The sequence below is a fragment of the Primulina huaijiensis genome, chromosome 18 (genome assembly GCF_012295235.1).
Source record: "Primulina huaijiensis isolate GDHJ02 chromosome 18, ASM1229523v2, whole genome shotgun sequence".
NCBI lineage: Eukaryota > Viridiplantae > Streptophyta > Magnoliopsida > Lamiales > Gesneriaceae > Primulina > Primulina huaijiensis.
Genome location: NC_133323.1, coordinates 7,469,815 through 7,485,198, shown reverse-complemented (window position 1 = coordinate 7,485,198; position 15,384 = coordinate 7,469,815). Strand labels below are relative to the sequence as shown.

Below are 15,384 nucleotides of genomic sequence, written 5' to 3'. Positions count from 1 at the left end.
TTTTGCTAGTTATTAATTATTAATAAGTACCAATCCATGAAAGTAATACTATATTTGGTCATTTTAAGTGAGTTCACAAAAATGTCAGACGAAAAAATTGCACGTTTTTAATTTTTTCATTTTGTTAGTCAATTATCGGTCTTATTCCACTAATTTGTATATTTTTTCAATTCTATTCATTTTTCACTGAAGTGACAACATCGAGTAGCTAGAAAAATGATGACGTGTTGGGGAAGCTATAATTGCTCTTAGTTACCCTCTGACACTCGATCGATCTATTGTATAATTAAAAGTATTTGAGTTACATCGTTAGTTATCACAAGATATAAACCTTTGGTAAAGCGAAAAATGATTAATCTTAAAATTAATATGCTTAATGAAAGTGCCGAAAATGAAAAATACGCAAATTAGAGTATCAAATATAATGTTAGTGCTTATAAGCTAGACAAGAAAGATTTTATAGTGTATACTTTAAGAATACTGATAACTTGAACAAACCCATGTATTTCTAATGAATACATTAAGCATAGCAGATTCCAATTTTTGCCATGCATAATATATGTATGTATATATCTATATCATATAATACCATATAACAAATTTTAAAAACAATGGCATATAAACTAAAAAATAGTTGAATTATTCACGCAACAACGACTTGACGAAAACATGTATACCCAAAGGGGCCAGTGGCACCATAATGCATGCATTCATGTCACTTGAAGAAAATGGGACCGAGAAAATGCTAGAATTCGTAACTAGCTAGGGTTTCTTCAAATTAAGATCTATTTATTTGGGGCCACAATGCTTAGTTCCACCCCCAAAAAAAAAAAAGATAAACACATACAGATCCAAAAATTTATTCGACATATATATATATATATATCACAATGCTTAATCCGCCAAAAAAAAGAAGATATAAACACGTACAAATCCAAAAATTTAGTGGATATATATATAATTTTGCTATGTTGCCTACTTTGTGTCTATCAATAAGTTGATATCAAAATTATATATCCAATAGGTGAGTATCACTTCATTGATGAGCACAGATGTGTGCACAGTTGGTGGACAACATGACAAAACTACGTGTGTGTATATATATATATATCAAGATTATTAAATTTTAAAAAAATAAAAAAAAAATAAATAATAAAATCTTAAATAAATAAATTTTAATTTGAACTGAGCCAGCTACCAGTACCAGCTCTACTTACCAGTAGGAATAGGAAACCTGATTTAATTTGCGCCCCTCCCTTAATTCTCAAGTACAAATCAAATGCATGCATGTGTAGTATTCTTATCTTTTATGGGATGAGGTGAATCTCTTGTTTGGATTACTCTATCCTTTTTGGCCCTTCACTCAGATATTGTGGATAACAATCTCCCCCCACCGTACCCCACCCCACCCCCCATCTGTACAAGACCATGATCAACATGGTACCGAATTTTTCCACATATATAAGGACGGGGGGAGGGGGGGTGGTTTTTCAAATATCTTGTTCTTTCTCACATAACATAATTCAACTTTCTCTTTCATTTGTTTGCAATATTCCCCATTTTCTTCTTTGTAATTGATCTTGTCCATATTCTTCAAAGCCATGTATGATAACAAAATGAACCATTTCCCATGCTTGCATTGCCACCCTCACACCTACATTAGAATGGTAATTAATATTCACTCATTTGATCTCTTAGATCCTCAAATACAGTCTTGCTTTCTAATTTGTTCTAATTATCAAGTTTTTGTCGATCATTTTTCAGGTTCAGAATCTTATAGAGAGGTGCTTGCTGCTTCATATGGACAGAGACCAGTGTGTGAAAGCCTTGGCCGAGCATGCTAAAATTCGACCTCTCGTAACGATCACCGGTAAGTATCTTCATGATTCGTCGATGAATCTTCTGTGGTTATGCTCTAGAAATATCATAATATTATCAAACATGGAGATATTTAACATTTCTTTGATGTTACATCTAATTTTAAGTACTTTTAATTAGGTTCATAATAAGTGTAATTAATAATGAATTTTATGTCCCATTGACCTATTTTTCTACCTTATGTCGATGACTATTTATGGCTATTACCTTGACATCGAAGAATAGTCGACAGCTCTAGTTAAAGCCATGAAATATATGGTTTGGTTAATTAAAATTGCAGCCGACACAATTTCTAGAAGTGGAACTTGTTTGAAATCTTGATAAATCTACTCAGAATATGAATTAATCAATCGGCAAGTGGTCAACGATTAATTTATATCTATTGCTGCAGTATGGAAGGAGCTGCTGAAAGAGAACAAGGACTTCTTTCAATCGTATTATCGATCTATATCTCCAAGGCCATATTATACCAGTAAGTCTTCACGTAGCAATAGTAGCAGTAGTAGTCTTAGTACATTCAAAACTATTATTTGTGTGCCAAAGTGTACATATGATCTTAAAAAAACACATACTTAGAATTCATGTTTAATTTCTAATGGACTCACGGCGCTTCGTGGGTTCGATCTATCGAAATTCAAGATTTCAAAAAAAAAAAAAAAAATCGCATCATAGCTTTGTCTAGCTCGCTCCTTATGTTCGTCAACAAATTCGGGTTTTTACCAGATGGGTTTGTTCAAAGGGCACCAAGATTTGCAAGAAGATCGAAGTACCAGTGGAGATAGACTAGCAGAAGAATTGATCATGAGAAATCTGAAGTCTCCATTTCAAGTATTTATATAGCTGGTAATAATTATATTAATGATCCCTGGCTAGGGTTTGTTTTGTTTGTCACTCACCACACACTAGCTAGCTATTTTGCCATCAAGATTCAAGACAATATATTTGTAGTAGCTTTTATAAATATATCTTCTATATTATTTCTACCCTTCATGTAAAATATTCCAATATTCCTATTATATAAATCTATGAACTTTGATATATAGCTTTAGAAAATTAATATGTTTCGCTATATTTCTTATTTCGTGTTACGTATGAGGACTAGTAATATTGTACTATTAAGAAATAAAATATTTATTCAAATGATNATATATATATATATATATATATATTTGCTAAATTATTTCTTTATCTATATATAGATATATTTTGTTATATATATTAAAATTGGATTTTTGATCGTACAAAATTTTTATATGAATAATAATTATAAAGGGAACCAACATTTAATTATTCAACAACTACAATAAGTTTCGTCAGTTCTAAAGCTACCAAATTCATCAGAAGTCATTTCCCATAGCCGATCAATTGAAGAGGATAAATAAGATAATTAATTACACCAATAAATTAATTGTGTCAATTCCCTTTGTTTTGGGGAAATCCACTGCCAAAAGCATGAGCCTGAAATTTTTATTGAAATATTAAATATAATCATTAATTATATGATTGCTATTCAAAGTGGAATAAATACTATGAAAATAACATGCAGGCAGTATATCTATGCCACACATTTTATTATAAGAGAAACAATATCTTGGAAACTAATTTTGGACCCTAAATATAAATTTGCATAAATATCCAAACTTCAATTTAGATGATGAATTATGGAATAATTTCAAAGTTATTGCTATACAAATTTTTTGAATAAAAAAAGTTATATAACTGCATAAAATTTTTAAATTTAGTAGCTATGAAGTAGTTTTTTTTTTCCTATAAGCTTATATTTAGGTCTGACTTTTCCAAAAATAGTTCAAATAAAATCAACTAAAATAATTATTTCAATAATTAAATTGATACTACATTTGTATACACACAAAAAGTACACGTTTTACTTAACAAAAATAAAAAACATCCATTCAGCAGGTTAATTTATTACATAATTTTGTTGTAATTATTGCAAATTAACCATGAAGCTGTCGTAATTACCTCATATTTAGTAAACAGTCATCTTTCGGTCTTTTGCACCAAAGCCATCCACCACTTCTTCTTCATTAACTACACTTTGAGGACAATGGGCCCACTACAGATACATATATTAATATTTTTTAAGTAAAATAAAAAATTTTAACTCTAAATTTCTCAAAATATTAAATATTTCTTGCTGGGAAAAATATAGACTTACATTTTTAGCAGCAGTGCTAAAAGCTTGCTTGTGACTCATGTTGGGATACTCGTTCTTTAGCCTCTTGATTTCTTCCCNTCTGTGTGTGTGTGTGTGTGTGTGTGTGTGTAATATCAAGATTTGATTGTACTTGATGAAGTGATTATAGGCAGATGGAGCTCGTTGCTTCTTCTCTGGAGCTGTAAAAATTGAAGAAAGACTGTTAAAATAGCTGAAAATATCATAACACATTAATGGATAGCGAGCCAACTCTCACGACCAAAGGGTCTACCAGCAAGGTGGCATGATCAGTACCGATCAAGAAAAATAATTGAACTGAGAAAAAGTGAAAATAGAAAATATCCTTACGTACTTACGTTTGTGGATAATTTGGTTGATTTCAAGAGATTCATCATCATCATCATCATCATCATCATCATCATCATCATCTTCATCTTCGAAAAAGAGCGAATTCGGGCCGCGTTGTTTTGTATCAGCATCCGCTTCTCCGGACAAAACCTCCTGTTTTTGCTGTCCCTAGTTCGTTACAGTTAAAGATCAAAATACGAAGCATTTCACGAATTTCAGGCGTGGATCGGAAACGAAAGAGTTTTGAATTTTTATCTAATATTATTATCATAAAATATGAACTTCGTACGTCTCCGAAGATGTAAAATAATTTTCATTTGATGAGACCAATCGAGACTCCGATAACAACCTTAATCTACCTTCAGTTATTGCTACCAAACATATTAATTGTCGCATGATAATTTTACCAAAAAAAAAGAAAAGATTTAAGGATTTCACCATTTCTTGAAATTGATTAAGTGAAGAAAAAAGATGGAGAGGGAGAAAACAGGCTTTCAGCATGTTAACAGACAGTATTGTGAAGCAATGGCCACATCTCACTGTCGCCACCAAGGATAAGCTGTTGCATGGAACACTAACCTGCAAAATTTTTTATTTTTTTCAAAATCAGAATTAAATAAATAAATGGCCCCAAAAGCAAAATTGAATAAATATTTATGCAAATGAAATTAAATATTTTTTTATGAATTACTAGTAAAATTGTGGTGCAAACTCCACATTGCACAGAGCAAATTTGATCTTGGGAATTAAGCAGATTAATATCTATGGTGGACATATTGTGGGGAGGAAAAAGATGAATGAAACGAGGTTGATATATATGCATATATACATACACATATACATATATATAAATTATTATTTTTAAAATGGAAATGCATGATTTCGACAGATTAGTTTAATTGAATGCAAGATTTCAGTATCTTTGATCATTTGACTTGTTTTTTCAACTCTAGTCAAAATAACAAACACATATATATGTATATATATAGATATAGATATAATATGCACAAGATTCAAAGGGTGTTATAAATAACGTGTACCTATTATTAGAGATGTGTAGTTTTCTTGATATTTAAACTTGCTCACCTGTAAGTCAGACTTTCGTTTACTTTCTTGAAAGTGAAAGTGTGGAGAGGCCTTAAATATCATAGCTTGAACTGGTAAAAAAGGGCATCTTATATTTTGTTTTCTTTCTATTTCTGTGATTTTTTATTTTTACTTGGTGTAGCTGATTTTACCATCTTATTTATTTACTTATAATAGTAGTCAATAATTTGTCGCAGGACGTATTAATGATCCCACGTGCATGCATGCAGATACCTGTATTGATAAGAAAAATATAATGAAATTGTGGTTTTTTAATTTATTTTTATTTTTTTAAAAGAGAGAAACTGACTGCTATATTATATATATGTATATTACTATTGATTGGGATACCCGATGCGTTTTGTTATGGAATTTTCGGTTTTTGGATAAACGATTTTTTAAAGTTATATGATGATTTTCTGATTAGATTAGTGGAGGAAGAAAGTTTTTTCCCCTTCATTAAGATTGTTAATTAATTAGTTTTTTCTTCATCGATCGTTTTTGCTAAAATTCCTCATTGTATTATACTATTTTAATTTTATCATACATCTAATAATGAATAGAGCTTTGATTAAGTGCGATGAAGGAATCCACATAAACTGTTTAATTTTCCTGAATTCGAGAATTTCGGAAAATTGGAAAATTTTGAAATCCAACTTTCTATCGATTAATGTTCTATCATCCACAAGATCCGAACTCCACATTTGCTCAAATACGTCTATCGCTTACCAAAATCTCAAATTTAAAATGAGTTGAAGGGAAATATATTTTTCAAATAATTTCTGAATTTAATTTATTTCTCTAATATTATATTTTTCTTATTAATTTAATTATGTATGATATTAATTAATGAGATTTTGCCTTTCTATATGATGAGATAATTATGCTAAGATTTATTTGAGATATGATATCTTTATTGAAATAGAGTATGTGACTAACAAAACTCTAACTTTCCATATTTTGTAGGATTCTTGATTGACGTAACCTAGGCCTATAAATAAGAGGTTGAATATCAAAAAGCTACGCCACATACACAGAGAAAAATTCAAGCAACCGGAAGTTTCAGAGAAATCAATTTAAGAATACGTTGCTGATCGGAAGAGTGGTGATCGCCGTGTTGCGTCGAATGTTGCAAACATCTACAGACAACATCCGTAACGATGTTGACTGAAGATCGTGTCTAGTTTCTTTTGATTTCGGGATCACTTTACGTTTTGCTTTCTTATTTAAGTTTTAATATTGTTGGTTGTTTTAGGAAGCAGTTTATTTTCTCAAAGTATTGAGAAAATTGATTTTAGTATTATTCACTAGTGATTGGTTTTTGTAAAACGTTTTGATTTTCTAGTGATTAATTTTTGCCCTGAGGCACCACACAAGTATTTATACTTGTGCAAATTTAATCTTGTCTATTTAGTTATTTAAAGTAAATTTTTGTTACAAACTTTAATATTCTGCTGTATGTTGTCTTAAATGTTGTAACATTTGACACAACACTTAAATCTGATAAAACACAAATTGACAACTCTCACGTTTATATTTTGCTATTGTTATATACTGGTATATACACGTCTGTCGAGCATTACAAATTCTAACAAGAGTTTTAAGAGTAATCGTAATAAATAATAATAATAAAAAAAAAACCCTCCACAAGCTAGAACAATTTTTTTTTTTTTTTGCTCAAACAGAAGTAAACTCCTTTTTACTCGGACAAAAACATGAGGGACAGAGGTAGAAGCACGAGCCTGAGGAAAATTTCTTTACCATTTACCTAATTTTGTAGAGCGTTCACACATACAACAACAATCTAAAATTGGAAGTTCTTTGAAAAAAAATTCAAGTAAAAATTTTCAATCCCGAAGCAGCAATTGTCATGTGGAAATGGATATAGCTCCATCACCTAAACTAGAGTTGGTTTGGGTACTATCTATATATATACATACACGATCTATTTTGTTTTACCAACACTCAATTTCATATGTAAAATATATATTAAATTTATTCATAAATATAATATAAATAATAAAAAATATATCGTAAATATCAACTCCATATATACGAAGGTCATCCCAAATATTATACTTGGATCGAAAGATTTCAGTGGATCTGATTTCACTTCTCCAATTTATTGCCTCAATTTGACTCAAATTTGGAATGAAAACTCTAAATTCCATTTTGCTCTCCAACTCACGCAAATGATACATTTCACATACCAAGTTCGCAAATGAAGAAATTGTCTCTTTTTATAAAACGATAAAAGAACAAATTAGAAGTATATAAATCCATTCACATCTTCAGAGTAATTGACAAATTCCGTTTTGTAAATTACATTAAACTCAAGAATCCAATGACCAAGCCAAACAATGCCTCTCAACGATGCAGCTTTCCAGACTCTTTTTCAAGATATACACATCCACGTTTACATACATAAGAACTCGTAAAATCAAACCTTCTTCTGATTAAAAAAAATTCGAATTCCATATGTATATTTCTAAAAGAGAATTTCGAGCTTGGGACAAATTGAGTTGACTCCCTCATCAGAGCTCATCAGACTGAACTGAAAGAACATTTTTTACTTGAGATAATAACTTGAACACATGTACTTAGTTCTCAGGAGAAAATAAAACACTAATGCCGCAGAAAATGAAGATGGTAAAAACAATTTAACTAGTTTCTAATGGTGAGCAATAGACCAAGTATTCCGAACCCGTGATGAGAGAACCAAATTTTAACATACATCAGGGGGAAATAAACTTCATTCCCCTATTTTTACAGGCACAGGCAGGTTGTCACAATGCAAATCAGACCTTCTGATGTCCATTTGGGCATTCCTTTACGGCTTTACATATTCCCTGATAAACTGCTCTAGCTGAGTGACATCACCCGTTAAACCAGATGCTTCTGAAACTGTGACTTTGTTGACGCACTGAGAAAATGTGAAGGTTTCTCCGGTTACTCCAAGGGAATGTTCACTAGTAATATCTGCTGAAGATAGTGCAGTTCTTGATGCACGAAGCTTGTCACTGAATTAAAAAAGAAACCAAGAGTAAATTGATGATCCACTATGCAGGGTATAGAGAAAATTAAGTAGTAACTGATGATGCTGATATGTAAAGTTGCAATTATCCTAAGAAGTTGCCAATCCGGAAGTACTTTTCCAATCTTTTAACAGCCAAGTATCTAGTTCGGCTTCATCAATCGTTTTGTATCTCTATATGACGCATCACCTCTCTCCTCAAATATTATTGATAAAATGTATAATCTCACTTGTATACAAGAAATAAACCATTAAACGTGACATGTAAAATTTTAGTGATTGAAAACCTTGTGGTGTACAAATAATCTTACATTTCCTTCTCCAGCTGTTTCCTGATGAAATCCTTTGTGTGGGCAGTAACCTTATCAACCTTGTTGCACAGTAGTAGTAATGGGGTCTTTTTCTTGACAACAGTTGTCTTGGTCAAAATCTCATACAGGTACCTATAGCAAAACAGATAACAACTTTAGATGCTAAGATTCAATCTTTTAAGCGGTTGACCCACGATGTTGTGTATGCAAGTGTACACAGAAAATCAAGCTATTGCATACTCTGAAGCAGCACGGATATTTGGCAAGAAATCGACAGCATCCACCACAAATACAACACCAGCTGCCTGAGGCAAGAACTCATCTAATTTGGGTCGAAGCCGTGAATGGCCAGGAACATCAACTATGTGAACAGGCTTTATTTTTCCTTTCTGCCAATTAACAAAAATAAGGTTTAGATGGATTAAATTTCTCAGTTACTTGTTTCAGGAAAAAATATGATGAAAAATCCATCTTCAAACTAAATGATCCAAACAGTCGGTTCGCAGAACATTAGCATTACCTTATTTCATATTAAGATTAAAAAATTAACTATATATTCAAAATCCTCGTATTCGCACATATTAAAAAGCATTACCTTAGTCACCTCAGAGTGTAGAACAAAAGTTCCTTCATTTGGTTCCATTGAAGTCACAGTACCCTGATGAGAGGATCCATCTCGGAGCTATTGGAAGCAATAAATTACACATCAAACAATCAATAAATTTCACAAAAGGACTTCACTCAAATTATTTGAGAGTAGCGATCCGAAACAAATGTTCATGCTGTTACCTGATAAAACAGAAGAGTTTTGCCACTTCCGCTAAGCCCAGTTAGTACAATAGAGTTAGATGATCTTCGCTTGAACAGACGAACTAGAAATAAACAATATATAGTTAAGCAAATCACATTAAACCTCATGCAGTGGAGCAACTGAAGCTGAAAATGGCATCATTTTCGTTAGCATAATAAGGATGTAAAAAAATGTCTCAAGTAAAGCAATGCAGTTACAGAGAGAATATTTATAAATATGATTTTTTTGAAGTAAAAAATAAAGAAAAATACGAAAAAAAGAACAAACTGTATGCTAATATTGAAACAACAAAGTACTCTCTGCAAAGCCCAAATGGGAAAGAACACTGCAATTAATGGTTAAAGAGCGTAAAGAGAAAATCCTACAAAGCAACAAGCAACCACCCTCCCCACCCATATGCAAAGCGTCTTCAGAAATGTACCCGAAAATTTCCTAAAAACTCAAAATTTTCACAACGTTGCAACAAAATTAAGTTTCGTTACGGCATTGAGACCGGGGCGGGCTTACCGATTACTAGAAACAGAGATGTGAATAAGATTGCTCCAATTGCAGCGTACAACTGAGTTGGAGGAACTTTCTGAACAAATCCCTGGGCTTCATTCAACAACCACTGAAATTGGATCTTCAGTTCCTCCATCTTCTCTTTGTCCATCTTTATGACTCTGTCAAAAAATGTAAAACTAACACAATTGTTTTGGAAAATTTAGTGTGAATTAACATATATTAATCGAATTTAAGCAGGAAATTCAAACCCAAATCCGCCCGATCGACGACACCACCGGAGATCGTAATATTCTTGCAGATGATAATAAAAAAGCCCTAATTCTCTATTTCCCTCGAAACAAAGGTGTGGTTTGGTTGGTTTGGGAGAGTGGAGCCTTAGTTTCTTGGGCTTTCAAGTCGGGTTTGAAGTTGGGCTTAATGGTTTTAAAGCCCAACTTATATTCGTACTAAATCATTACTCACTATTTTAACATATTTATTATTTATTTTCATATACAAATAATTGTCTCGTTTATTTTTTTTATTTGGCATATTGTCAAAAACAAAATTTATATATTTTTTATACAAAAATTTATTTTAAATCAATGAAATTACTTTTAGTTTGATTATTTATGAATATTGAAAATTATTATTAAGTATTTTTTAAAAATATAATTATTTAAATAAACATGTTGAATTGACTTGAATAATTGAATTTTAGTTGCATTAAATTTATTATTGACTTATTTGTTGTCTTTCGTAAAATCAATATGTAAAAAAATATTATATTAAGAAAGAGAAATATTTGAAATAAGTAAAAATTATTCACGTTAATTAATTAGTTCAAATAAATTATAAAAAAATCATAATAATAAATTACAAAATCCATAGGGTTCTATGAAAAGTTTACAAATGCCAATAAAAACCATGTGAAATAAATCTATAACATTCTTTGAAAATTTTAAGAAATATGTGAGATTCTGCAAAAATCAGTAGAAATCTATAAACTCCACAAAAATCTGTTATTTACAAAAAGTCAGTAAATTTCTACAATGAATACACCTCCTTTAGTTTTTTGTAATGTTTTTTTTTTTTTTCAATTTGTCATAGTCATGTTGTTTTTTGTTGGAACAACAGCTTGAGAATATGAGTTTTGAAGACTTTTAGTAGAGGAGGGTATGGAGTTTATATTTCCCTTAGCACCACATGTGAAGACGAAGTCCCCTATTATGCATATACATATGAATATTATGTATTGACGTATATAAATTTATAGTTATGTGTTTTGTTCTCAGACTGAACAAAATAAAGTACAGAAAGGCTCGATTTATTTTGCTTATATTATAATCGAGATTAGTAATATGAAAAGGATGTACTGAAATATTTTGTTTGAAAAATTAATGATGTATTATTGATTAACTGTCAATTATTTACTTAACTAGATGGATTTTCCTCCACAGGTTTCTTAAGGTGCAAAAGTGCTTGTTTTTCGATTTCGTGGCACAAAATGGTGCCTTGACCGGTGCAGTAACTTGACATATAGCACACTGTGGCACAAGTAAGTAAGAAAAACAAAGACATTGAGCCTCTCATCTTTCTACAAAGATTTGGAATAAGAAATGAATCAGCAGTTGTGCGATTGAAGGGGGTGTATGGTTGTGTGGGTGTACCACATCACTTGGCAGGTGAACTCGGCTTGCTATTGAGCCTCTCATCTTTCATATAGTATCACAGGCTTCTCGTCGAATGATAATCCGCATGAGATTTGGATATGTTGAGTCATTGATTTTAACCACACACATTCACGGCTTGCTTCATGTAGTGCAATAATCTCGGCATGATTTGATGAAGTTGTTACAAGTGTTTGTTTCTGTGAACGCCAAGAAATTGCAGTGCCTCCACGAGTAAATACATATCCAGTTTGAGAACGTGCTTTGTGTGGATCAGATAAGTATCCAGCATCGGCATAACCAATTATACTTGGATTAGCATCTTTTGAATACAAAAGTCCCAAGTCTGTCGTTCCTCGTAGATAACGGAATATATGTTTAATTCCGTTCCAATGTCTCTTTGTTGGATATGTGCTAAATCTTGCCAATAAATTTACGGCAAAAGATATATCAGGCCTTGTACAATTTGTAAGATACATAAGGGCACCGATAGCACTTAGATATGGTACTTCTGGACCAAGAATATCTTCATCATCTTCACATGGACGGAATGGATCCTTTTCTATGTTTAATGATCTAACAACCATTGGAGTACTTAAAGGATTTGATTTGTCCATATTAAAACGTTTAAGGATCTTTTCTGTATAATTTGTCTGGTGAACAAATATTCCACATTCTTTTTGTTCAATTTGTAAACCCAGACAATACTTGGTTTTTCCAAGATCCTTCATTTCAAATTCTTCTTTCAAGTATGACACAACTTCTTGAATTTCCTTATTTGTTCCAATGATGTTTAAATCATCAACATATACAGCAATAATTACGCATCCGGATGTTGTTTTCTTAATGAAAACACAAGGGCATATTGAATTATTTACATATCCCTTTTTCATCAAGTGATCACTTAGCCTATTATACCACATTCTGCCGGATTGCTTCAACCCATATAATGATCTTAGTAATTTCACAGAATAACATTCTCTGGGTTTTGAACTTTGTGCTTCAGGCATCTTAAATCCTTCAGGGATTTTCATATATATATTACTATCAAGTGATCCATATAAGTAGGCTGTAACAACATCCATAAGACGCATTTCTAAATTTTCAGATACTGCCAAGCTAATCAAATACCGAAACGTAATTGCATCCATCACAGGAGAATACGTTTCTTCATAATCAATTCCAGGCCTTTGAGAAAAACCTTGTGCAACAAGTCGAGCTTTATATCTTACTATTTCATTTTTCTCATTTCGCTTTCGAATAAAAACCCATTTGTATCCAACAGGTTTTACACCTTCAGGTGTAAGGACTATAGGTCCAAAAACATTACGTTTATTTAGCGAATCCAATTCAACCTGGATGGCATCTTTCCATTTTATCCAATCCTGCCGATTTTTACATTCACCAAAAGATTTTGGTTCATGATCTTCATTATCATTTATGATGTCGATTGCCACATTATAAGAAAATATATCATCAATTTCTTCTATATCTTTTCGGTTCCATATTTTTCCAGTATTAATATAATTGATAGAGATTTCATGATTCTCGTCAGTTTGTGGTTCTGACAAAACATTTTCATCATCATGTGTTTCTTCAGGAACATCATTCTCTATTTTGTGATCATTATGTGTTTCTTCAGGAACATCATTCTCTATTTTGTGATCATTGTGTTTCTCTATGAATTTTCTTTTTCGAGGATTTTTATCCTTGGAACCAACTGGCCTTCCACGNGATTTCCTCATTAAAATGATAATCAGCAAAACGTGCTGTGAACACCTCGCCTGTCTGAGGTTCAAGATATCGAATGATCGATGGACTATCATAACCAATATAAATTCCAATCTTTCTTTGAGGTCCCATTTTCTTTCGTTGAGGTGGTGCAATAGGCACATACACCATACATCCAAAAATTCTCAGATGAGAAATGTCTGGTTCTTTACCAAATGCAAGCTGCAATGGGGAGTATTTATGATATGCACTTGGTCTGATGCGAATTAATGAAGCAGCATGTAAAATTGCATGTCCCCATATAGAAATAGGGAGCTTTGTTTTCATAATCATTGGTCTAGCAATCATTTGCAGACGTTTAATCAATGATTCAGCCAATCCATTTTGAGTATGTACATGAGCAACAGGATGCTCAACAATGATTCCCATAGACATACAATAATCATTGAAAGTCTGGGAAGTAAATTCACCAGCATTATCAAGTCTAATTTTCTTGATTGTATAATCGGGAAATTGATTCCTCAATTTTATTATTTGAGCAAGTAATCTTGCAAATGCAACATTTCGAGTTGACAATAAACATACATGTGACCATCTGCTGGAGGCATCAATCAATACCATAAAGTATCTGAATGGTCCACATGGTGGATGGATTGGTCCACAAATATCACCCTGAATACGTTCAAGAAACATTGGTGATTCAGTTTGGATTTTGGCTGGTGATGGTCTTATAATAAGTTTTCCAAGAGAACATGCTTTACATTGAAACTTATTATTCTGAAAGATCTTCTGGTCTTTCAACGGATGACCATGTGTATTTTCTATAATTCTTCGCATCATTGTTGAACCAAGATGTCCTAATCGATCATGCCAATTGGTTAATATTGAAGAATTATCAACTACCATGTTTGATTCAATGGGACGTATATGTGTATAATGCAATCCAATAGAGAGCATTGGTAGTTTTTCAATAACATATTTCTTTCCTGATTTGTATGTGGTAAGACACATATATTTCTCATTCCATTCATTCATTGTTTGAGTATCATACCCATGGGAATATATATAATTAAAACTCAACAAAATTCTTTTCGATTGTGGTGAATATAAAGCATCATTGATCAAAAATTTTGTACCATTAGGTAACAAAAATTGTGCTTTACCACATCCTTTAATCAAGTCTACAGGACCTGATATTGTATTCACCATTGTTTTTGTTGGTTTTAGTTCCAAGAAATATCTTTTATCTCGGAGGATAGTGTGCGTTGTACCACTATCAGGTATGCAAACTTCAGCTTGTTTCATAGCATTTTCCATATTTGAACTTTAAAAAAATATGCAATGAAATAAAATTACTAACAATAAAATACAATACAATATAACACACTATAAAACATTATCATACGAATACATGAAAAAATAAAATATTTTACATATTTATTCCACCAGCAAATTGATCATTATCTGAGAAATCAATCAGAAAATCTCCAGCATCAAAATGAGTTGAATTATTCAAAGGTTCACTGTGTTCAGTAAAGTTGGTCTCCTTTTCTTCCCCTTTATTGATTCTTTATAAAGTTTACAAAGGTGCTCAGGGGCTCGATAAATACGGTACCAATGTTCTGGAGTACCACATCTGAAACAAGAACTTTCAAATCTTTTTGAGTGATTCTTATTAACACTCATATTCTCATGATGCCTTTTCGGTGGATGGTTTGGGACGCTCTTTTGAGATGAGTTATAGAAATAACTATCTCGATTATTTTCAAAACCACGGCCGCGTCCACGACCACGACCACGTCCACGTCCACGACCACGACCTCGATTTTGTCCTCGACCAAAATCTTGTCTAT

The 15,384-nt window shown here is 32.0% G+C and overlaps 3 protein-coding genes across 7 annotated transcripts; 1 reads left to right on the top strand and 2 right to left on the bottom strand.

Moving 5' to 3' along the window:
• Positions 1–1,457: 1,457 nt before the first annotated feature.
• On the top strand, positions 1,458–4,292 carry LOC140964055 (uncharacterized). 2 transcript variants are annotated; one of them, XR_012172813.1, is made up of 5 exons: positions 1,458–1,667; positions 1,765–1,870; positions 2,270–2,350; positions 2,602–2,721; positions 4,206–4,292. XR_012172813.1 is itself a non-coding variant. In XM_073423548.1 (4 exons), the coding sequence occupies exons 1-4, from the start codon at positions 1,602–1,604 to the stop codon at positions 2,658–2,660; spliced, it is 312 nt and encodes a 103-aa protein (XP_073279649.1). In that variant the 5' UTR covers positions 1,458–1,601; the 3' UTR covers positions 2,661–2,918. The 2 variants fall into 2 exon arrangements, 1 of the variants encoding a protein (XP_073279649.1); XM_073423548.1 differs by lacking the exon at positions 4,206–4,292 and having other exon boundaries at positions 2,602–2,918.
• On the bottom strand, positions 3,077–5,737 carry LOC140964053 (axial regulator YABBY 4). 3 transcript variants are annotated; one of them, XM_073423547.1, is made up of 7 exons: positions 5,097–5,737; positions 4,844–4,984; positions 4,414–4,567; positions 4,188–4,236; positions 4,058–4,136; positions 3,862–3,955; positions 3,077–3,336 (listed from the first exon to the last, which is right to left on the bottom strand). In XM_073423547.1, exons 1-6 carry the CDS (start codon positions 5,226–5,228, stop codon positions 3,869–3,871), a joined length of 642 nt encoding a protein of 213 aa, XP_073279648.1. In that variant the 5' UTR covers positions 5,229–5,737; the 3' UTR covers positions 3,077–3,336; positions 3,862–3,868. The 3 variants fall into 3 exon arrangements, with proteins under 3 accessions (XP_073279648.1, XP_073279646.1, XP_073279647.1); XM_073423545.1 differs by having other exon boundaries at positions 4,414–4,573; positions 5,097–5,722; XM_073423546.1 differs by having other exon boundaries at positions 3,079–3,336; positions 4,058–4,133; positions 4,414–4,573; positions 5,097–5,686.
• A 2,007-nt stretch (positions 5,738–7,744) lies between these two features.
• On the bottom strand, positions 7,745–10,480 carry LOC140963744 (uncharacterized). 2 transcript variants are annotated; one of them, XM_073423126.1, is made up of 7 exons: positions 10,400–10,480; positions 10,205–10,309; positions 9,626–9,708; positions 9,432–9,518; positions 9,077–9,225; positions 8,837–8,968; positions 7,745–8,511 (listed from the first exon to the last, which is right to left on the bottom strand). In XM_073423126.1, exons 2-7 carry the CDS (start codon positions 10,245–10,247, stop codon positions 8,322–8,324), a joined length of 684 nt encoding a protein of 227 aa, XP_073279227.1. In that variant the 5' UTR covers positions 10,248–10,309; positions 10,400–10,480; the 3' UTR covers positions 7,745–8,321. The 2 variants fall into 2 exon arrangements, with proteins under 2 accessions (XP_073279227.1, XP_073279228.1); XM_073423127.1 differs by having other exon boundaries at positions 10,155–10,309; positions 10,400–10,459.
• Between the last annotated feature and the right edge of the window lie 4,904 nt (positions 10,481–15,384).